This window comes from Alnus glutinosa, chromosome 7 (assembly GCF_958979055.1).
Source record: "Alnus glutinosa chromosome 7, dhAlnGlut1.1, whole genome shotgun sequence".
NCBI lineage: Eukaryota > Viridiplantae > Streptophyta > Magnoliopsida > Fagales > Betulaceae > Alnus > Alnus glutinosa.
The window spans coordinates 27,194,341-27,219,131 of record NC_084892.1 but is presented as its reverse complement, the minus strand read 5'-3'; the positions used below and the strand labels follow the sequence as shown (position 1 = coordinate 27,219,131).

At 39.5% G+C, this 24,791-nt stretch overlaps 2 protein-coding genes across 2 annotated transcripts; both read right to left on the bottom strand.

Annotated features, from left to right (window-relative positions):
- Positions 1 to 18: 18 nt before the first annotated feature.
- On the bottom strand, positions 19 to 3,370 carry LOC133872809 (F-box protein CPR1-like). The gene is made up of 2 exons (XM_062310422.1): positions 2,068 to 3,370; positions 19 to 180 (listed from the first exon to the last, which is right to left on the bottom strand). Exon 1 carries the CDS (start codon positions 3,198 to 3,200, stop codon positions 2,088 to 2,090), a length of 1,113 nt encoding a protein of 370 aa, XP_062166406.1. The 5' UTR covers positions 3,201 to 3,370; the 3' UTR covers positions 19 to 180; positions 2,068 to 2,087.
- An 18,087-nt stretch (positions 3,371 to 21,457) lies between these two features.
- On the bottom strand, positions 21,458 to 23,239 carry LOC133873396 (uncharacterized). The gene is made up of 4 exons (XM_062311108.1): positions 23,179 to 23,239; positions 22,921 to 23,119; positions 21,933 to 22,804; positions 21,458 to 21,804 (listed from the first exon to the last, which is right to left on the bottom strand). The coding sequence occupies exons 1-4, from the start codon at positions 23,237 to 23,239 to the stop codon at positions 21,458 to 21,460; spliced, it is 1,479 nt and encodes a 492-aa protein (XP_062167092.1).
- Positions 23,240 to 24,791: the final 1,552 nt, after the last annotated feature.

The window sequence follows — 24,791 nt, the reverse complement described above, 5'->3', positions numbered from 1 at the left end:
TAAAAGATTTGTCAAAATTCCAAAATATATGAAGTTTCAACTTTATATTGAATACATTTGTCTCAGTACAAAAGCATATATACATAAAGGGATTTCTTCATATCTGTTTATCCAGTAAAAAACAGATCGAGTGAAACCCACCACATAATCCCACTACAGCTATATAAACTGTGCTTTTACCTACAACACAAGCAATCATGACTGTTATTTGAAATTTAACTTTCATTCAACTAAAAGACAATGTAAGTTTAAAAAGTATGTAAATCAAACACAAGCAAAATACTACATATATTGCAATTCATTGTCAATTTGTCATGTCAATATTTCTCATAATTATCAGTACAACGTTACGAGTCTATAGTTCTATGAAAAGATGACTTCATATTGAAGAAGAAGACTTGATAAAGAAGAAGAGTGTTGCTCTTAAAGCATGACTCTACCTTATTAGATGAGGACTTACATCCCCATTAGATAATGTTGTTATTTCATTAGGATTGAGACTTTGCTCTTAAAGCAATAGGAGTCTAAAAGGAACGTGCGTTCTCTCTCTCTCTCCCTAAGTTGGCCTTATACTTCACCTCTCAGAAAAAAGATCTGATGCTTCCTCCTCCTCTCCCTTTCCTTTTTTACTCCCCACTCTTACCCTCCCCCTTCCATTTTAGTTTTTTCTTTTGTTTGTAGGTGTTCTCCGTCCATATCAGCATTTTTGGCCTCTCCATCCATCTACCTTCATGTTGTGTCATTCATCGTTCATCTCTTCACTGGCTGCTGCTGCTGTTTGTTAGTTGTGTCTTTGCTTTGAATAAGAGTTTTCTTCTTTTTAGATTTGTCATCATGGATAATCTATAGGATGAAGCTTAGTTAAGTATGAGGGGTTATCTCTCACAACCGGTTTAAATAAATTTTTCTAAGATATTTGGCTACCATTATCTTAGATCTACTCTTTAACTATTTTTTTACATAGGTTAAGAGAAGATGAAAGTTATAGATAACACTTTATTATAAGAATTTTGTTTGTATCTATGACTATGTAATCTCATAGCATGTGGCTATGATTTTATAGAACTTTATGCTTTGCGATGTAAGAATTCTATACTTGTGATCTTTGATCAATGAAATATTCAAATATTTCATTCAAAAAAAAAAAAAAAAGAACGTGCGTTCCAGTAGAATTAGGAGTTTAGTATTTTATTCAAGTTAGTTTGTCTCTAAACGCACCAAGATTATTAATTAAGATAATATACAAGTATTTAGGGATAACATACTATCCCTTTATTCTCTACTATTATCTATTACTAAAATTTTAATAGAAATAATACTCTCCTTAGTTAAATAATGTCTCTTTCCATATAATTGTAGACTCGTAACATGTTTTATTTTATTTTTTTTCGATCAATTTGAAAATATTTTCAGTTAACTAAGAAAAAAAAAACTATCATTAGATGTAAAATGATTTATGTTTCTTATGTGTAAACCATGTTTTGCTGCTTCCCTACACCCCGAACATTCAATTATGAGAGGGTACCTTATGAGACCTATTTGTCCGAGCAGGTCTCAAGCTGCTCAAACACCTTTTAATGCATATAGAACACACGAGGTCCGTTTACAATTGTCTGCCCAAATTGCAAACAATATATATGAGCAGGATTGAACAAACAATTGCATTAGATCTTATATTCTCAAACACTCTATTATCCACATCTCGTCGTTGTCGTCTATTTCTTCCTCGAGAGATTTTTCATACGAGCCAGACGCCAAAAATATTTTTCAAATAATTTTGAGAGTTATAAACAAACAAACTCCAAAAATTAACTACGCAAAAACAAACTGGCCGGCGTTAATAAAAATTACTTCCTTTTCTATTGCCATTGCTATTAGAAAATTCTTTACCTACTTTATTAGCAAAAACGATGTAGTACCGGCAAATCAAGTTGCCATCAACTTCTTTATTTCATTAATGGGTAGGCGAATATAAAAGAAAATACGCAAAGACAGAGATTTACAACCTACGCAACAATTATTACAGGATTCATGATCAGATTGAACAGGTCAAACAAAATTATTTACCACTATTATAGTTGTCTGCTTCATCCGTTCACAGGAACAAGGCTCTCCATGTAAGTAGAAACGTTGGTAGAAATTAACTTCCCATGATCAGCCCCATAAGTTGAAAGTTTTTTTACTGCTTTGATATTTGGGTCATACAGTAACAACTCCTCGTCACCGTTCTCACAAACGACCACCCCATCTTTCCAAAACCCAAGCGGGATCCCAATACTTGAAAAGGGTCCAATCCTCTGTGCTTTGATCCAACACTCGTCAACCCCATGATCTTTGGTCATCACCCAGAAATCAATGAAATTGCTGACTTGTTCACGGCAAGGATAGTAGATTATGGCCAGGGATTCGTTCAATACCCCGAGCTTCTTGCTGTAGTCGGAGTAAGAACCTTCAGCATATGGGACATGCACCTGCCGAAACACCTCCTTGCCCATGTCAAAAGACACGACAAACTCATCCCTACGCGGCTCCCCTTGTCCAAACCTTGTGTCTTCCCAAAACGGTCCAAAACCCAGCCAATATGGCACTCCTTTCAGGATTACCGAACACATACGCTGCTCGATAAAACAGGGCACAATGGCATCGATCGATCTCCAACAACCTATACTCGTCGAGTACACCTCAACTTGACGTTCATCCGGGTGTTTAGAATACACAATCCTCACCAACTTGTAGTCATTAAGATGGCAACCAAATCCTATGGAGAACCTAGGACTCGACGTGCTCGGGAATGTGGGGGTGATGCGAGGTGTTGGCAGAATCTTGTGTTCTCTAGTAGCAGGATTCCATAAGCGAATCAACCAGTAATTCTGATATAAACAGACTAAACCGTTACAAGAACCCACCATTATTAATCTAACTTTTCCTTTTTCAGGATTTTCTATCTTGGCCGCCACATCGAGTGCTTCGCTCGATATCAAGGACATGGTGTGGTTTTCAGCTCCTTCACTGTTAACAAGTAGGTGACAGCCATGATTGGCTGAGCGGCTCAGATGGGTGGTCGTAAAATCTCGACTTTTCAGTAACGCAGACCAGGATTTGCTTACTGACCTGAATCGAACAAGCGGCTTCACCGGTAGCCTCAAGAGAATGTCTCTAAGCAAATCTTCGGACAAGTAACTGGTGGGCATGATCACCATGGCTCCGCTCCGACTACTACGTAAGCTGTGAATCGGCGTTACTTCTCCTACTGCTACTCTGCTCGGTCGGGTTCAAATATATATATATATAGATGTTGCTGGTTTTAGAGGAGATTAATTAGGGTTTAAGATACTGAATTTACATGTATTTGTCTTCCGACTCTCTGTGGCAGTGTGGCCTGTGCGTGTGTTCAACGCCTATAGTTTAGTCGGTTTGTTTAATCTTTTGGGCCCTCTTTTGTCTCTCTTTTTCTTTAATGTGGATTGGATGGGAATCATGGGATGCGTTATTCTAGTTGAAAAAGCTTTGGGCCAAGAGCCCGTATACTGGGCATGGGCCATGGCGGTATAGTCCAGATAAATCCTAAAAGATAGTAAAGAAAAAAGAAATTAAAATTATTTTTCATTTTTTTTAAAAAATAAAATAAATAAATCAAATTTAGAAAGACAATTTAGTTTGGATTAATTATTCTGGTTGAGTATGGATATTTCATTACACTTAACTTTTTTTTTTCCTTTTTTCTTTTTCTCTCAATTTTATTTGAGGCAAAAAGATAATTATTGTTGATCCCAATGTACTTATCCCAATCAATCAATGAATTATAGCTTGTTATTGTTGCCTTCTTCTCCAATTTATGTTGTTAAAGAACTAACGCTACACTAGATAAATTCTTTAGGTAAAGTGATCAAGCAAATACCCTTTTTATTTCAAGTTAAATGCAAATAAGCTATTTTATGATTGTATTTCTTTTCTTTTGTTTAACATTTAAGAGTGTACATGATATCATGTTATTTCAAGAACCCAATGTGAGACTATTGAAATATATGACCATTAAAGGAGCTCAGTGCATGTCCACTGGATTATACATGCCGAAAGTAATATGTCTGAGAAATGATATGTTTACAAGTTCTGTACAATTATAAGAACTTTTTTTTTTTTTTTTTTAAATCATCATTATATCTGATTTTTACATGTGGATCCTACATATCCAATGGTTAATTTTAAAAACAAGTTGTTGGAATTGTACAAGAATTATACAAAAATTGCAAACGTATCATATTTTGGTATATTTTTGAAAGCCTTTGCAATTATGAGATTAAGTTTCCACGCAGAGAATGAAAATGGGCTCCGCAGACCAAGGGCCCAGACAAGCCCAACCCAAACACCTTACAACCAGAGAGATAACATGCACCAAGAGCACACAACAATTTTTCTCATCAAGCAAGTTTGTACGTATTTTGCTGGTGGGTTACCGTCTCCCTAGTTTTATGTTGTTTGATCCGTAGTAGAGATTTTTGTAGCCGGTTTTCACTCTTCCTCAACAGATCCTTTTCTGTTTTCGGCAGTATCTTTCCCGCAAAAACCATTTCACAGTGGTTGTTGCATTTTACCGGTTGGAGCTCTTCACCAAGTCATTTTGCCATTTGTTACCGCCTTGTGCAATTCTTGAAAATATTCGACTCGTTTATGGTTCCTCTGTGATCATAGATGAAATCGCTGCTTGCTATTTATGCTTGTTTCCATATTGCCTTTTTTGTTTGGATACTATTGTTAGGATGCCCACTCATTATAATTATACAATTCGTATAATTTTTTTTTTCATATTTGAATCTTAAAAAAAAAAAGAAAAAAAAGAGGGACATCGCTATAGAAGATAGATGAAGCTCTCAGAATCCACATGAAAAAAAAAAAAAAAAAAAAAAAAAAAAAAAAAAAAAGTTGAAATCCACGTTGTGGCAAATTTCGGACAAAAACATAAAACACGTTAACTGTTGGAACATCTTTATCAATCACTAAGATAGTCGGATCAGCTTTTAATGTTATCCTTAATTGTCTAACCTTCTAGTCGGCGCTGAGTGAGACAGTCTTAAATCTTCTATATATGCCTTTTTTTCTCTCTTTTTCTAGAAATTGTTTTAAGTAGCAAAACCACGTATTTAGGAGATCTCCCCGTAATCCAGCTTAATTAATTGGGATAATTTAACCACTAATATCTGAAGTTAGCCTAAATTACGAATTAGACAGAAATTTCTTACAAATCGATTTGTAGAAAATCTCATACAACCTATATATATATAAAATTGACATGTATCCCTCGACATATAAGAAGCACATGTTGTTTTAATAGCATATGTTTTTCACTTGTTTTTTTAATAGCATTAATAAAAAAAATATGTGTTTCTTACATATTTAAAGGACACATGTCAGTCTTATATGTGAGTTGTATGAAATATCCTACAAACCGATTTGTAAGAAATTTCTGCATTTATGAATCATTTATTGTGGTACAAAAAATTCATATATGGAAGATCCTTGTGATAAACTATAATTACAAATCACTCCCTGAACCCGTTTTTCGTCCACCAAGTTAACAGAGTCTGTTAGTGGATTACAATACAAATGATATTTAGAGGTTGTCCCACTATTTTATATAACGTGGCGAACTAACGGACTCTATTAACTTGGTAAACGAAAAACGAGTTCAGGGATCGAGTGATTAGTAATTATGGTTTATCATATGGACCCTCCATGAACTTTTTGTACCACAAAGAGTGATTCGTAATTTAGACCAACCTCAAGAAGTGCACTTATCCCTAATTAATTTACGTACACATTAATGAATGAGATATATAGTTCATATATACACGTAATTAAGCAGATACTAGTGTTGATCTAAGCGCATTTGTGAAGTTTTAATTAAGCTTATTGGTTAATTAGCTAACAGCATTCAACACGTTGAAGAACTGATGGGGATCCCGACTGGTCAAACCCTAGCAAAAATAGATCATCTGTCATCAATTTAGGGCATTGTATGTATTATATTACTGATCGGATCTGTCATCGATCAGATTTCCCTGGTCCAAATTATTTCTTGCAAGTTGGGAATTGCTATCTAATCAATGACAATTATGACAATCTTAAAAAAATGGACAATCTTCCCATCATATCAAACACCCTCAGTCCGTAATCAGTTCAATTTATAAACTTTTAGGTCACGTATGCATGGATGAGTGATGTACGATTGGGACTATTATTTTATTTTAGTTTTATTATTTAAAAATTGATGTGACTTTTAAAATTTTTATTTGATCAAAATTTATTGACGATTTTAAAAATCACATCAACTTTTAAAATATAATCGCTACCAATACTTCGTGTGAATAGGTAGTTTGGTTATGCCATAAATAACTAGAAATAAGTACTATTTACATTTAAAAACTAGGGTTAAATACTTTATTGGTACCTGAGTTTTCCGTGTTTTTAAATTTAGTACCTCAGTTTTGTTTTGTATCATAGGTGGTACCTAAATTAGAGGTAAAAATCTATTGGTACCTCTGTTAGATTTTTCGTCCAAATTTTAACGCTTCGTCACGTGTTAACTGTTGAGGTTGACACGTGGCATTACATAAAAAAAAATAAAAATTACAAATTAAAATCTTTAAAAAATGATTAAAAATAATAAAATTAAAAAAAGAAAAAAGAAGAGGGGTGGCCGAACCACCCCCGTGGCCGGCCACCCCCTAGGGCCAAAACCAATAATTTTTTTTTTCTTTTTTTCTACCATGGGGTGGCTGAACCACCACCTATGGGGTGGTTCAGCCACCCCCTGGCCAAAATGGGGGTGGCCAGCCAACCCCCATGGTGGCCAAGGAGGGTGGCTCAGCCACCCCTCTTGTTTTTTTCTTTTTTTTTTTTTTTAATTTTATTATTTTTAAAGATTTTAATTTTTAATTTTTAATTTTTTTTATGTAGTGACACGTGTCAACCTTAGCGGTTGACATGTGGCGAGACGTTAAAATTTAAACGGAAAATCTAACAGAGGTATCAAATGGGTTTTTACTCCTAATTCAGGTACCACCTATGATACAAAATAAAACTGAGGTACTAAATTTAAAAACACGTAAAACTGAAGTACCAACGGGGTATTTAACCCTAAAAACTATTTATATAAAAAAAGTAAATAATAGTTATTAATTTCCCCAAAAATAGAATATTCTTCAAAATGCTTTTTTTTTTTTTTTGGGGAGCACAAAAAAATAATCACTTATATTTACCATCTTCCGTAGACCAAAAGCCGATGAAACTCACTATCGACCATCACCCTGCACAGCCCACCACCAACCATTGGCCAGCCCACCACCAACCATTGGCCAGTAACCATATTTGGCGGTCCTCAGCCATTAATGGCAATTGTCTACCGCTGTCTTTAGCAGCCCTTTGTCGTCCTCTACCGTTGTCAATCATTGTCTCTAGTGGCCCTTCGCCATTAAATATCTATATTATTATTTTTCTCTAAATTCCATTCTTCTCGTTTTACTAATTAAAATTTTGTTTGATTCTAATATTGTTATGGATCAATTCTGGATCTCCCACACGCATAAAAATTAACGGCCAAAATACAAAATTGTCACATAGAGAATACATATGCCTCAAAGTGTCAAAACTCCTGCATAAGGAGAGACAAAATTAATGTACTTACAATTTTCATTTACTAATATTTATGACTTTTTTCCTTTTTCTTCTTCTTCATGAGACCTTTAATTTTTATTTTTTATTTTTTCCTCTCCATTTAGGGGCCTTATATAGGTAATGGCCTAATTAAGTGGCCTACCTAGCCTATTAATCAGCCGCGCGCCCTGAATTTTTTTTTGGATGATCAATTTTGTATGCAAAGGTATAATAAATTATTAATAATCTTATAAATTTGCAAAATACAAGCCCAAAGGAGAAAACATTAGTGAATCTATGTTATTATTGAAAAATCTAAAAACTATTATATGAACCATTATATGCATTGATGATCAGTTGTTGGCAGCAGCAAATTAATGTGTCGGTCTGGAGAGGCAACGAGTTCCTAACCTCAACAACAAAATCCCCAACTAGCATTAAATTTATGATTTCTTTCAAGTTAACCCTTTCTTGGAGAGAAATTAGATGATCAGTTGGTTGATTTTGATATATCTACCCGTTGGAAACTTTTGCAAGAAGTGAATCAGAAAAAGTCTTTCCAACCACAAAATAAATAAAGCCTAAAGCAAATTAGAGAAGGAAATTTGTTCGTCGGTCTAATCTAAAGGAAGGAGACTGGAGCTTTGAAACCTCGATCTAGAAATAAATCGCCAAGTTAGTTAGCTTGCATTCAATAAGTCCAGCAAAAAATAGGCTCAACGACTCAAGCCTCCAAGCTCCACTTAGCCTCAAGCTATATGGCTCGTATGCAAGTCATGTGCTCAGAAAAAAATATTAAAAAAAAAAAAAAAAAAAACTAAATAATAGTACGTAGGGTACACGGAACCATGTGAGCAAGTTTGACAAATAATTATACATATATACTTTAATTTGCTACTGATTAAGATGACAATTTTCAACCACTAAGGGTGGCAGGGCAGTCATCTCAAGAAAATCTTTAGGTGATAATAATTGGGTACGTATTAGGTTGAGAGTTCGATTCTCAAAATGAGTATCCCATTAATCCTATTAGTATTAGCTGTCTTAGGTCTTATTAATGTCCTGATCGATGGCCGGGACTGGGTCAGACTATAGCTCAGTCAGATTTGAGGAAGCACATGTAGTTCTCATTGTCTAAACTCCTCCTATGCAGCTCTTAGCGGACAGATGTTACTAATATGGTTACATCCAAGTACTATACGGTGACTCCTCTTATGCAGCCAGCTCGTAGCAAGCAGGTGTTCTTATAGTCACGTCCAACTTCAATAGTTATAGTTTGTTTCTTCTGCCAGCCTTTTTAACCAAAAAAAAAAGGAAAAAAATGACAATTTCCTATATACCATGAAGTTGATGAAATATTTATGACAGAATGAGATTGGTGAGCAATGTTTGGCAGGCCAAACGGCGATGGGGCACTGATGAAGTTATTGTATTTAACCTGATCTTTGTATTAATTGAAAGATCATGTCATGAGTCCAAGGCCACAGATCATTGAAAGCTCAGGAAAATCATCAACACGTAAAAGATTTGCCTACATTTGCAACATCTGAAGGCCTCGTGACATACTCCACCCAAAAAAGGGAAAGCAATAATAGTGAAAATAGTTGTGTTCTATATATATACCTTTTATCTTCTTCAATATTGAAAGGTTGCTTTGATCTTCTTCTCTTCTGTATATAAATATGCTATTATTATTTTTGTCTTGCCCACTCTTCCTCGTCACCATCTGATAGGTTTCAACGAGAAGTTTTGATAATATCCTCCCCATAACTTATTACATTTTATATCTCTTGTTGATTGGTGAGATATGTATATATATATAAAATTAAAAAAAGAAAAGAAAAGAGTAAATCCTATTAATTTCAAGATCCTTTAAATGTCCAGAAAAATTGGAGCACGAAAATTGTCATGACTAGCATTTAAACCATGAGCTAGCGGTTAAATAATTAAAACTTTTTTTGTTTTTGTTTTGTTTTCTGACATCAATAGAGCAAAAATTTCTTGTATTAGAGTGGATCCTTGTGGTGATGGTAGTGATTAAGTCATGAAGAGTGCAAAAAGAAAAGAAGAAATTTCTAAATTTTATGTGGATAGGTAAGTCTGTTTTTAACCAATATAATGGAAATAACTATAAATATAATTACCAAATCAAGAAATGTTATATGACACATTTTTATTTTACAACCATAATGTTACCGTGATAGTTCCGACTAACCCAAAGATTAGTTAAGACTGTCATATCAGCATTGTGGGATAAAAATATAGTTTTTAGCATTACTCGATCAACCTACACGAGTAAAATACAAAGAATATTTCTCACAAATATATATTTTTTGCACATGTCTATTATTCATGTTAATGATCTTTGTTGAAATCATAAATATATCACTGAAATCACACAGAAATTGTATAGAGTGGGCCTATATATGGATTTGGATCTTTAACAATGTGTTGTCCGACAACAAATGTGAAAGAATTCATATAGAACCTATTTACTCAAAAATTATTTGGACAGATAAGTCTCATAAAAGCTCTCTCAAATTTATTGTTTTATGTATATATAGAGAAGCCAACAGTACTAAAATGGTCAGCCTAGCTAGCTAGTAATACAACTTAGTAGTGCCATAATACAATACCTAACATGCAGAATAATAGAATGTACGTAGTATAATATTACGGATACAATTCTAATCATTTTAAACTCTAACAAGAAACATATAGACAAATTAATTACGCTATTCAATTAAAGACGTACATTCAAACAGAATAATTACACTTGCATAGTTTTAAACTCACTTTCTAGTTGGCAGATTCATCATATTAATATAATTGTGTGTTAATAATGCGGCGTATGTCTTTATTAAGACTGCCGTTAAACATATTATAGATCAAGTAGTTTGGATAGGAGAAATCCCTGAACGTATGTGTGAAATTGTTTTGTTAAACCAATCTAATCTACTATATTTTCTTGATTGAGTAATAAAAAGTATTAAAAAAATGAGGTTCAAACAAAAGATAACTAATTAATTGATTATAATAGCCTCTAGCCAGTCCTGTACAAAAGGGCTTGAGCCGATCTTTAATGAGAGGCCTCCGCCGGCACCTAAAAACTAGAAAATAGGCTAATTGAATGCGTTGGTGGTAGGATCAACTTGCAACCACTCGGGGCCTTCCTCACAACTGCCCTAATTTCTAAGTCCACTTCAAAAAAAAAAGGGCAACTTCTTCCAATCGTCGATCTTAACCCTCAGCTCACCACCGGCCACTCACAGTTTGAAAAGTCTTTAAAACTCTCCCTCTAGGTCCCAACCATATAATCTTTTTTCCTCCTAATAAATCCAACAACATGGCGATGATCATCTACTCCTTTTATAAACCCACCCCCACCCCCATCTCCTCTCAATTTATTTATTACAAATCTTTGTTCCTTCACACACAAGCTCTCTCATTTTTCTTTTTCTCTCTATCTTATCGTCATGGGGGCTCAATGTCGTTTCGAATCGATCTCAAAATGTAGCTTCGACGAGCGATCAAACCAGATGGTGGCTTCAAACCTAGACAGTACGCTTCTCGGGTCAATAAGTGCATTCCCATACTACATGCTCGTTGCTCTCGAAGCCGATAGCTTTCCAAGGGTGCTACTGCTTTTAGCATTAGTTATGTTTGTATATTTCACATACTTATTCATTTCCGAGACTTTAGCAATCCAAAGCTTCATCTTTATTGCTGTGGCGGGGTTGAAGATCAGAGACATTGCGCTTGTGTCAAGGTCTGTCCTGCCCAAGTTTTACGTCGAGGACGTTCACCTGGAGGCTTGGAGAGTGTTCAATTCCTTCGGCAATCAATAATTATTAATGCCATTCCCAGAATCATGGTGGAGCCATTTGCCGAAACCCTTTTAGGGGCTAATAAGGTGATTGGGACGGAGTTAGAGGTAACAAAATATAGAAGGACAACTGGGTTTGCTAAGAAACCAGGTGTTCTTGTTGGTGATCACAAAAAAGTAGCCATTGAAAAGGAATTTGGCACAACCTTTCCAGATGTGGGTCTTGGAGATCGAGAAACCAACCATGATTTTATGTCGCTTTGCAAGATTTGTTCTCACGTCATCGTTAGAATATAAATTAAATTATTAAATTCATTATTTTTTTTAATAGCTTAATTTTTTTGAATAAATAATAATTTTACCTGAATCCCATAATTCACCTCTTATGTTAGTTAAACAGTTTACATGATAAAATATTTAAACCCCAACTTTTCGTATTAGCTTAAAGGTTTGAAATAAATAATAATTTTATAGTAGTTAATTAACTACTTGTCATTCCTTCACTCTTTTTTTGTTTCTCTTTCGGTCTTTCATTAGCGTTTCCTGTTTTTTCTTTGTTGTAACTGTTTCTTAGATCAGAATAGGCAGTACCATATTGTTGGTACAGTTTCCGATATGGAGACATGTCGCCTTGTGATTGGTCAAATAAGCTCTTCGTCCTCCCTACCTTCCTTGGGATCTGTGAAAGTCACAAACGACTAGTCGGGGGCACTGACTACGCCCACTCCGATGATTAAGTCAGTACATACTTTATGACTTTAATGGAGAACTAAAAAATGCTTAGAGAATATGTCTAATACAAGGTGTAGTAGTTTTATTTATAGATTTACGGGAGTTCTTGAAGGACTAGGAGTCTTGGCCAAGAATCGTGTAGGTTTGATCCTAATCCTTATAGATTTTGAATTGAGTACAAGTTGGATAGGATTCTGCCTTTTTTAGCTGAATTCCACGTTGATAGGGATCTGTATCCCGTTAATGTTGGGATATAGATGCATTCCAGATCTCTTAGGATTGGGTACTTAGCAAAAATCCCACAAATCATGGATATAGATTTCCAACTATTAATAGATACTTATTTGCCGAATATGAGAAGATAGCCTCAAGGCGCTTATTGTACCCAGACCAATCCTCTGAGGTGGAAATATCCGAGACGTACTAACTCCATACAAACTTGGAAATCTCGATTTATTCCACATTCTGTGGGGTCTTGAAGACTGAGGTGATCGAGCCCAGTCGGACAGGGTCGATCCGAGGTGTTTTGATCGAGATATTCCGATCGAGGTGATCTGACCGGATCGAGTAGAGGTGTTCTGACCGAGGTGACTGAGCCGGGTCAGGCTAGGTCGAGCCTATGGGTTGAAACTTCGACTTGACTTGGGGGCCACGTGGCGTCGAGACCGATTATTTCCCAATAATTACCCCATAATTTTCTTATTTCAAATTTTTGAACTTAAGGGAATTATTTTTATCCCTTTAATCCGTATTTTATTTTTTGAAAACTGTCACTATTCACTCCACGTCTGTCAGTCGCCGCCTTTTCCCATCATTATGAATGAATCCTGCACGTTTCATGATGACGCCGATTTGTCAAATCGAGGCTTGCATTCTCGAGGCCACGCCTTTAATGAGATTTTAACTTTTTGAACTTCAAACGGCTGCCTCTTTGATTTCAGCGATTTTTGAAATAATGGCGCCTTTTGATTTCTCGGACACGTATGGGGGGCATTTAACTCTCCACATTTCACCCCCTATAAATACTATACCTTACCGCACTTGTTCACTTTTACCATTGTTGCTGATTCTTCAAGCTTTTTCCTTCCTAAATTCCCTTTTCCCTTCCATCCTCTTTCGATTTCTTGCTTTTCTTCCCTAAGATGGCCAAAAAGAAATCTGCTTATGAAGTTCCTTCCACTTCACGAGCCCGAACCAAGAAATCAGACGGTTTTGTAGATCTTTCTCCCCTAGAGAGCATGGTAGAAACTGTCATCTTTGAAAGGCATAAGGATGTCCTACGCCTGAACTACGACATCCCTCCGACGATGAGGATGTTCTATCAAAACTCGGAGACTCGGGCTCTGAACGATGGTGACGTCAGTCTCTTTAAGAGGATGTTCATGGCCGGACTTTAGCTTCCCTTTCTCAAGATCGCCAGGGACTTCGTCTTATTCCTGATGGTCATTCCAAGCCAGATCCTAACGAATTCTTGGAGATATTTGTTTGCCTCCTACATACTATGGAGGTTGGTTCTGAAAAAGGAGATGAAGATCCTTCAGTTCTTCAATATCTATCGGCTGAGACAAACTGCTGAGGGTATGATCGAGTTGGCTGTTTGACACCTCCTATCTTCATCAAACTCAAGAGCAGGCTGACAGATAACAAATTACGGGAACTACAATTCTTCCTAGTGTCCGGGGAGTGGGAATGCCCCAAGGGCACTATTCTGCCCGAGAATCAATAGGATGCCTCGGACTTGGCGATTATAGCGACCTGACCGATGCGAACCTTCATCCATCACCATAATTGACCGAGAAGATGTTAGAAGAATGTGCGATTGGTCCGAGGCAAGAGTAAAAGCGGAAAAGTTCGAGTAGATGGACTTCAACACACTGGTAACCGATGAAACCATGAGGCAATTCCTCGAATATACAATTCCAGAAAACAAGAAAACTGTCACTAAGAGAGGCGCAATCAAGAAGAAGGGTGATGCCCCTCAATCTCTGAGACAAGCCGCCAAAAAGAGACCTTTCGAACCCACTACCGTTAATCCCGAAGAGGTTCCTCAAAAAAAGAAGAAGCAAGTTATTCCCCTGGCTGCTTCTGGTGTGAGGAGGACTCCTCCAAAGAGTCCTGCACCCGAGACCAATGCCGAGGAAGGTTCGATAAGCTTCCGAGGTTTTGTTCCAGAAGTTTCCTCGACCCGAGGAACAAGAGCTTTGCAATCCTTTCACCTAAGGGATGAGCCAAGTTCCAAAGCGTCGCATAATGGCTCAAAAGCTAACCTAGGATATCAAGATGTTTCAGGAACAACTAGTCATGCGCCTGCTAAAGCAGAACTTACCCCAGAGGCAAGCCTCAAGCCGGTTCGGCGTCGAGTAAAACATTTGGCCCAGAAAAAAAAATTTGGGCCCCAAGAACGCCTGGCAGGAATCATCTCGGGAGGCAGAAAGGATGTGGGGCAGGCCAGTCATTAGGCCTTCTGATGCCAAGGAGGTTTGTCAAGAGTCTGCCTTTTTGGGCAATGAGTCTGAGGGTAATGACGGTGAAGGGGCCACAACTCCTTGGCACCAAAACCAAACTTCTGTTGAAGAAATGGAGGAAGAGCACACCCCCAGAACTCTTTTCGATGAGCAAATGGGCACCCCTCCACTCCCCGAGCCCAAGGACGAAGTGCAGAGTGGGATTTCTCCGGGGTTCAGGTTTTTTCCAGATTAGACTGTGGAGGTTGAAAGGGCGATATTAGAAGGCGTGGGTGCTGGGAGGCCCGAAACTCCTAAACACACGGGATTTCCAGATAGCCTTACTCCCAAAAGTGCAGGCACGACAAGGCCTAAGGCGCCTCCGTCTGTTGAAGTGCAAGATAGAACCGAAGCTAATCCCAGAGCTGCAGGATCGATGGGGCCCGATGGGCCTCAACTTGCCAAGGTACAATACAAGACCAGGGTCGATCCTGGGGCTAGCACATTTGGCCTAAGGGGAACCAACTCCGAAGCTGCCCCAAATGTTGAGGCTATCCCAACTATCGAAGAATCCGGTACTTCACGATTTAAAGCGGCTTTCGAGGTTCTGGGTAGGGGTCTTCTTAGACATCCAATGGAGGCCATCAAGAATCTCATTCCCAAGGGATTCTTGGCGCATGCTGGGACTGCTTCTCCCGAGAGGATTGCCCAAGGCATCCTTATTTCTCACTATCAGGTAAACCTTTTGAAACAGTCTTTTATGTGAGGCAACTTTATGTTAAATTGCAATTTTTCTGAGTTTTTCTCTTCTTTGACTTTGCAGCTTTTGGTAAAAATGACGGCCCTCTGGCAAAACTTTGAGAGGCGTCAAGAAGCACAGCCTATTGCTCTAGCCCCTGAGGTGCAAGCTAGACTCTCGGGACTTGAGAAGGAAGTGGTGACCCTAAAAGCTCTCATTCATTCTTGAGACGAAGAGCTTGCCTCCCGAGATGCAATAATATCTAAGGAACGGTCTACCAATGCCCGTCTGAAGAAGGAAGTCCTCGAATCTAACGAGCAGTACAACCACTCTGTGATTAGCCTGGCCAAGGAGTTTGAACGGGCGGATCAACTGGAGTCTCGGTTGGAAGCTGTTCAAAACGAATGCTCCAAAGCCTGCCAAAATGTCGAGGCCGCTGAAGCCGAGAAGGAAAAGCTTAAGGCCAAGGTGGAGAGGCTTGAGGCAGAGAATAACAAAGATTTAAAGGTTCAGGATAAAGCAGAGAGCCTTCTAATCAGACTTTGGGCCAGATACGATGAGTGCATGGCCAAAACGAAGCGCTATCTGAAGCAACTCAGCTATGTATCTTACCTTCAAGACCAGAGCTAGGGTCAGGGCTTTAACTGAGGGTTCAAGAACTTTTGAACTTTGGCAACGAATCCTAAGTATAAGTTTGACGCTGCCACTATTGGGCCACTTCTAGTTGGGATCCCAGACGAAGCCATCAAGGAAATGGAGGAATACGGCCTCGACTTTATGCCCGACGTTCCGAGTTGGGGCTCAATCACTCCCAATCCTTACGATGATCCTCTAGAAGATGATGTAGCCTAAAATCCGACTCTGAGGCTAGGGTTTCCCTTATTAGACTTATATTTATTTTGTATGTAAAAAATTTTGTAATGAACAAAATTCTACAATCAATGAATGAAATTTAAAATCTTCCTCAATGAATGAAATTTAGAATCTTCCTTTTCTTTTTCTTCTTGACCATATTACCCCCAAAACTTGTACAAACAAACGGTTTGTGCAAGGTTTTGAATATTACCTCCGAGGTTTAAAACTTGTATAACAAACTGGAACCACCGAGGTTTTATTTGAATTTTACCTCCGAGGTTTAAAACTTACTTGATGATTTTTTAAAGAGGTTTTGTCCTCATATCTTCTTCCGATGTATTTTCTTTGAGATTTGAAACTGACAACTTGACTCAGCTTTGAGGATATCTCTTTTCACTTCAAACTTTTCATAATCTCCAAGTTGTTTTCAGTTCTTAGTCTTTGTCTCAGTCATATCCATATCTTTATCTATATCTTTTATCCATATCTTTTGTTGAACTACCACCTTTAAGTTAGGTGAGTAGTCAAGTACTCTGGGTATTCCTCCATTACTCGACCGAGTTTTTTGGGGAGGAAGTCGGACAGATAGTCCCCCGGGTATCCCTCCAATACTCGACCAAGTTTTTTGGGGAAGGAGTCGGGTGGATAGTTTCTTGGGAATCCCTCCAATACTAGACCAAGTTTTTTGGGTAGGGAGTCGGGTAAATAGCCGGTGTAGCTTTGCCATAATAACTTCGCAGTAGACAATAAATTGAGAAGAAGATTTCTTTATTGATGATATGATTGCCGAGCTACAATGACTACATATAGTACATCTTCAAGTGCTTGGCATTCCATACTCTCGGGAGCATCTTTCCGATCTCGGTCTTCAAATGATAGGCCCCCTTTTTCTGACACTTTACTACTTGATAAGGGCCTTCCCACTTTGGTGCAAGTTTCCCTTCAGTTGGATCTTTGGTCATTAAGTTCACTTTCCTGAGGACCCAGTCTCCGACTTGAAACTTCCTTGGGTTTACAGTTTTGTTGAAGTATCGAGCCGTTTGATTCTGATAAGCTGCCAACGTAACTTGAGCATCGTCTCTTTTTTCCTGTAGAAGATTCAGGTTCAAGTTGATACTTCATCATTGAGCGCTGGATTATAGTAAGCCACCTTGAAGCTTGGGGATCCTTTTTCTGCCAGGATGACCGCCTCGGTCCCACAAGTGAGGGAAAATGGGGTATTGCTGGTCGGGGTTCTGACTGTTATCTGATATGACCAGAAATGTTCGGGAATATACTCCACCCAAGCTCCTTTCTTCTGCTGGAGCTTCTTCTTCAACGTTATCATTAGGGTCTTGTTTGTTGCCTCCACTTGTTCATTTGCTTGAGGACGTAAGACACTGGAATAATAGTTTCGGATCTGGAGTTTAGAGCACCACTCTCGAAACTGTTTACAGTCAAACTGTGACCTGTTATCTGTCACAAAAGCGTACGGTATTTTGAATCAACAAACAACTGATCTCTAGAGGAAACTGATTATGTTTTGTGGTGTAATGGCTGCCATTGCTTACGCCTTAGCCCACTTGGTGAAATAGTCGACAGCCACAACCAGAAACTTCCTATTACTCTTACCCGGAGGCATTGGCCTGACAATGTCTACCCCCCATTTTGCCAAGGGCCACGGAGATGTGATGGCGGTGAACTTCTCAGGGTGTGAATTTCCTACCCTAGAGAATCTTTGGCACTTGTTGCAATGCTTTACGACTCAGGCTGAGTTAACTGTTGGGAAATAATCGGTCCCGAAGCCACGTGGCCCCCAAGTCAAGTCGAAGTTTCAACCCATAGGCTCGACTCGGTCTGACCATGCTCGATCACCTCGGTTAGAACACCTCGACTCGATCCGGTCCAATCACCTCGGTCAGAATATCTCAGTCAAAACAACTCGGATCGACTCATTCCGACTCGGCTTGATCACCTCGGTCTTCAAGCCCCCGCAGAATGTGGAATAAACCAAGATTCCCAAGTTTGTATGGACTTAGTACGTCTCAGATATTTTCGCCTCGGAGGATTGGTTTGGGTACAGTAAGCACCTTGAAGCTATCTTTTCAGATTCAGCAAGTAAGTATCTATTAATCGTTAAAAATCTATATCCATGATCCATGAGATTTTTGCTAAGTACCCAATCCCAAGAGATCCGAAATGTATCTATATCCCAACATTAATGGGATACAGATCCCTATCAACGTGGAATTCAGCTAAAAGAGGTAGAGTCCTATTCAACTTGTATTCAATTTAAAATCTATAAGGACAAGGATCAAACCTACACGATTCATGGCCAAGACTCTTAGTCCTTCAAGAACTCCCCTTAAGTCTATAAATAAGACTACTACATCAGGTATTAGACATATTCTCTAAGCTCTAAGATTTTTAGTTCTCCATTAAAGTCATAAAGTGTGTATTGACTTAATCATCGGAGTGGGTGTAGTCGGTGCCCTCAACTAGTCTTTTGAGGCTTTCGCAGATCCCAAGGAAGGCAGGGAGGACGAAGAGCTTATTTGACCAATCACAAGGCGACACGTCTCCATATCAAAAATTGCACCAACAATAGGGTACTGCCTATTCTGATCTAAGAAACAGTTACAACAAAGAAAAAACAGGAAACGTTAATGAAAGACCGAAAGAGAAACAAAAAAAGAGAGAAGGAATGACAAGTAGTTAATTAACTACTATTAAATTATTATTTATCTCAAACCTTTAAGCTAATACGAAAAGTTTGGGTTTAAATATTTTTAAAGTTAATGAAACCTAACACGTAAACTGTTTAACTAACATAAGAGGTAAATTATGGGATTCAGGTAAAATTATTATTTATTCAAAAAATTGAAGGTAATAAAAAAAATTATGAATTTAATAATTTAATTTATATTCTCACGATGAAGAAACGTTGCAAAGCGACAAGAAATCATGGTCCGTTTCTCGATCTCCAAGACCCACATCTAGAAAGGTTGTGCCAAATTCCTTTTCAATGGCTGCTTTTTTGTGATCACCAACAAGAACACCTGGTTTCTTAGCAAACCCAGTTGCCCTTCCAAATTTTGTTACCTCTAACTCCATCCCAATCACATTATCAACCCCTAAAAAGGTTTTGGCAAATGGCTCCACCATGATTCTGGGACTGGCGATAATAATGTATCGCTTGCCGAAGGAATTGAACACTCTCGGGTGAAAATGGACAGCTCAACTAGAATGATAACTTCTTGTCCCGAGGCTTCAATCTCTTCATTACTTCCCAAGGCCAATTTTGAGAGTTCATCTACCACCGTATTCCCCTCCCTCGGTATCTTTGTGATAATAACCCTGTCAAAACAGGACTTGAGTTCGTGTACCTTTTCTAAATACCTGGCCATCCTGACTTCTTGAGTTTCGAAGTCTCCCTGGGTTTGGCCCACCATTACTTAGGAACCGCTTTGGATCTCTATATTCTTGGCGTCAACTTCTTGTGCAATGGAGATGCCAGCTATAACTACTTTGTACTCTGCCTCATTGTTGGTGGTTACGAAACTCAGCTTGACTGCGAATCGAAGCTCTTGACCTTCGGAGTTTAACAACATAACTCCGGCTCCACTTCTTTCTCTGGTCGAGGACCCATTGACATACACAACCCAAGTGGATTCTTTGGGAAGCTCTTCACTTTCCGGAATGTTACAAAATTCCACTAGAAAGTTTGCCAAAGCTTGACCCTTTATTGATGTCCGATGATGGAATTCAATATCAAACTGTCTGAGTTCCACAGCTCAGTTAACTAACCTTCCCGAAAGGTCAGGCTTCTGTAAAATCTTCTTCAAAGGGTATTCCATAATTACTCGAATCGCATGAGCTTTAAAGCAAGGCCTCAATCTCCGAGTTGATACGACAAGGGCAAAGGCCAGCTTCTCGATTCGAGGATACCTCTCTTCTGCCCCGTGGAATGCCTTACTCGTGAAGTAGACAGGTTTTTGCACTCCTGCTTCTTTTCTTACCATGGCTGAGCTTACAGCCGAAGGGGATACTGCTAGGTACAAGTAAAGTATCTCCCCCTCGAAGGGTCGGCTTAGTAGTGGAGGGTTCATCAGGTATTCTTTCATTTTCCCAAATGCCTCCTCGCATTTTTCACTCCAGGCAAATGCCTTTCTCAAGATCTTGAAGAAGGGAAGGCACTTGTCTGTTGACCGAGAGATGAATCGGTCGAGTGCCGCGATTCTCCCTGTTAACTGCTGCAGCTGCTTAGTGGTTCTCAGAGGTTGCATTTTGAGGACATCCTTTACTTTCTCAGGATTGGCCTCGATGCCTCGGCACAATACTAGCAATCCCAAGAACTTCCCTGATGATACTCCGAAGGCACACTTAGTGGGGTTAAGCTTTATCTCATGCTTCTATAATGTGTTGAAGGTCTCATCGAGATCCGCTATATGCTCAGCTGCCTGAATGCTCTTGACTAGCATGTCATCTACATAAACTTTAACATTCTTGCCAATCTGTTTTTGGAAAATTTTGTCCACTAACCTTTGATACGTGGCACCGGCATTCTTCAGGCTGAAGGGCATCATCTTGTAGCAGTACAGTGCTCGATCGGTAATGAATGAAGTCTTCTCCTGGTCAGCCTCATCCATAAGTATTTGATTGTATCCCAAAAAGGCAACCATAAAACTTAAGAGTTAGTGTCCAGACGTTGAGTCTACTAGGAGATCAATCTGAGGTAGAGGGAAACTATCCTTCGGACAAGCTTTATTAAGGTCAGTAAAGTCCACACACATCCTCCACTTACCACTGGAGTTCTTTACTAGCACTACATTAAATAGCCACTCAGGGTAATCTACTTTTCAGATAAATCCGACCTTCAATAACTTTTCTACCTCCTCTGATATAGCTTGATTTTGCTTTGCGATGAAAGTCCTTCTTCTGCTTCACAGGTCTATAGTTAGGATCCACATTCAGCTTGTGGACAATGACCGATGGATCAATCCCTGGCATATCTTCGTGGCTCTAGGCAAACACATCCTTATTATGCCTAAAAAACACCACTAGCTCCTCCTTCACTTGTTGGGGGAGTTGCGAGCCTACTCGAATTTTCTTCTCGGGATTTTCGACCTTAAGGTCTTCGACTAGCTCCCCAACCTGTGACTGCTATCTTTCCTCTTCTTTAGTTTTCTCCCCGAGGCTACGAGTCTCGGGGATATTTTTCAAGGAGAGGTTCTAGCACCTTCTAGCTTCCCTCTGGTCTCCCTTCACAACTTCGATCCCCTTTGCAATTGGAAAATTCATACTCAAATGCGGAGTTGATGTGATAGCCTTTAGCTCATTAAGAGCAGTTCTTCCAAAAATGGCATTATACGCCGAAGGTTTATCTAGAACTAGGAACTTCACCATGACAACCTTCTGCCTCAAATAAGTTCCTGCGGTGACTGGAAGCTCGATAGACCCGAGAGGTAAAACCTTCTCGCCCGCAAAGCCCAACAAATGACAAATGACCAAGGCCACCCTACCCCGAGGAATGCTCATATGATCAAACACTGATTTGAAAAGAATATCAGCAGAACTTCCTGTATCAATCAGTACCCACTGAATATGATGATTAGCAATAGTTAGAGATACTACTAGGGCGTCGGTATGCGGGAGTGAAACTCCGGCATAATCTTCGTCTGAAAACCTTACAACTATAGGATCACACCTTCAGCCTTTAGGAGGCTTCTGCATTGAGTATACTTCAAAGTCGTCCAGTTGTCTGGCATAAGCCATCCGAGCCGAACTAGACTCTTCTCCTCCTTCAAATCCTCCTGAGATGGTATGGACGATGGGGAGGTTGTCATTCTCTCAGGCTCTACTCCGGCTTCTTTCACGTCTCTCTTCTGCCCGAGGCCTAAGAGTGGGCTCCCTTGCCCTCTCTCGCATTTCTTCCCGTCTCGGTGCATAGTCCCTCCTATGCCTCCTTCTTCTTCTTCTATCGGCCTCGAGGCCCAAGCTCGATCCTGCTGGTTCCTTTCATTGACCAAAAATCGAACCAACTTACTGTTCTCAACGAACTTCTCGATCAGTTGCCTTAGTGATATACACTGCTCGGTAAGATGACCATTACAGTTGTGGAAAGCACAATACTTATTCGCCAGACGTGCCAGTGGCACCCCTGGGAGGGGTTTCGGCCTTTGGAAGGCGGGGTCTTTCTCTATTGCCCTCATGACTTCAGTGAGAGTGGCATCCAGAGGGATCCACTTGTGATCCCCAAAATTCTTCCTCACCTTCTTATAGTCCGAGGGGTCGTTGTCCTGCACTGCCTCGGACTTTTTCTTCTTGCTGGGCTTCCCGGATGAAGAAAGTTCTGGTTGACTTTCCTGGGGGCCCAAGAAGGCTTGAAGTGTCTCTTCCTGGTTGATGTACCTATCAACCTTGATCATGAAGGCGTGTGAGTCCTTTGGTGGTTTTAATGCCAATTCTGACATGAGAGGGCCATCCTTCTTCAGTCCTTGGAAGATAGCACTATAGATAAAATCATCAAGTGCGCTCTCGGTGTCCAACTTCTCCTGGTTGAACCTCCAGAGGGAGTCCCTTAGAGACTCGTTAGGACCTTAGCGCATGGAGAGTAGGTACCCTCGGGGTTTTCGCCTAACCCTACCTGACATAAACTGTGTCAGGGCCTAAGGGTGTCGAAATTATCGATAGACCTTGGTAGAAGATTCTTAAGCCAGTCTCGGGTCTTTCCTGACAAGTTGAGTGGAAAGGCTCGACATGCCACTACATCAAGGGTCTTGTGTAAAGACGTATGAGACGGAAAGGTCATCAGATGCTCCATCGGATCCTCACTGCCCATGAAGATGGGAATATTCAGAATCTTAAATTTCTCGGGAAGAGCTGTATTAGCCACTTCATCGTAAACATGGAATCATCATTCTGAAAGATATTGGCTAAAGGCTCCTTCCCACCTTGCTTCTCAGCCACGGTTTTCGACAGTATATCGTACTTTGCACCCAAATCCTGGACCATCTGTTGTAACCTTCTCTCGGCCTCGGTTGATTGGGTTGGCGGCTGGTTCCCTTGCAGCTCATTTCGGGGATTACCTTGTTCTCAAAACCCTTCCGGGTGTTCGCTTGGAACCTCTCGGTCATCTTCATTTCAACTATTCTCTCCACCTTCTAGGTGTTGCGATGGTGCGGGCGTTCTGGCAGCTTACAACACCGCATTCTGAGCCAATAGATCCTCTACGTTCGTCTATGCTTGAGCCAACTGTTGATTTAGATTGGCTATTCGGGCCTCAGGGCCGATGGAATCTGCATCTTCATGGGTGTTGTTCTGACCTGGATTGGAACACCGGCGTGTATTCACCATGATGAATTTTTTTTTTTTTAAGGAACAATGTTGTTCCCATGCACAGACGGTGCCAAACTGTTGGTACAGTTTCCGGTATAATGATGTGTCGCCTTGTGATTGGTCAAATAAGCTCCTCGTCCTCCCTACCTTCCTTGGGATCTACGAAAGTCACAAACAACTAGTCTAGGGCATCGACGACGCCCACTCTGATGATTAAGTCAGTACACACTTTATGACTTTAATGGAGAACTAAAAATCTCAGAGCTTAGAGAATATGTCTAATACTTGGTGTAGTAGTCTTATTTATAGACTTACGGGAGTTCTTGAAGGACTAGGAGTCTTGGCCATGAATCATGTAGGTTTGATCCTTATCCTTATAGATTTTGAATTGAGTACAAGTTGGATAGGACCCTGCCTCTTTTAGTTGAATTCCACATTGATAAGGATCTGTATCCCATTAATGTTGGGATATAGATACATTCTGGATCTCTTGGGATTTGGTACTTAGCAAAAATCCCGCGAATCATGGATATAGATTTCTAACGATTAATAGATTCTTACTTGCCGAATCTGAGAAGATAGCTTCAAGGTGCTTACTGTACCCAGACCAGTCCTCCAAGGCGGAAATATCTTAGACGTATTGACTCCATACAAACTTGGAAATCTCGGTTTATTCCACATTCTGCGAGGTCTTGAAGACCGAGGTGATCGAGCTGAGTCGGATCGGGTCGATCCGAGGTGTTCTAACCGAGGTGATCGAACCAGATCAAGCTGAGGTTTTCTAACCGAGGTGACCGAGTCGGATCGGACCGGGTCGAGCCTATGGGTTGAAACTTTGACTTGACTTGGAGGCCATGTGACTTCGGGACCGATTATTTCCCATCACATATGTTATGACACACAATCGATCGTATCCAGATTTATTGTAGGTTTGGTGAGAGCGTCTATGGCAATAATGCCTTGTCCATGAACGTATTTGTCATCTTTCCTTGAAACTAACTTTTATTGTCAATAAATTTCAACTGGTCCACCTCCGTAGTTTTCACGTTCCATTGATCTCACGGCCGGCTTCTATTTTGAGTACGTATTTGGATTCACTCTCTTTGGACGTAAAACATTTTTTCCCTTTGTATTTAATAGTGGTTGTGCCCTACTATATTTCATGATTTGTGAATTAAGTAGTACAAAGAACATTTATTTCACATTTTAAGCCGAACCACCCGTATGA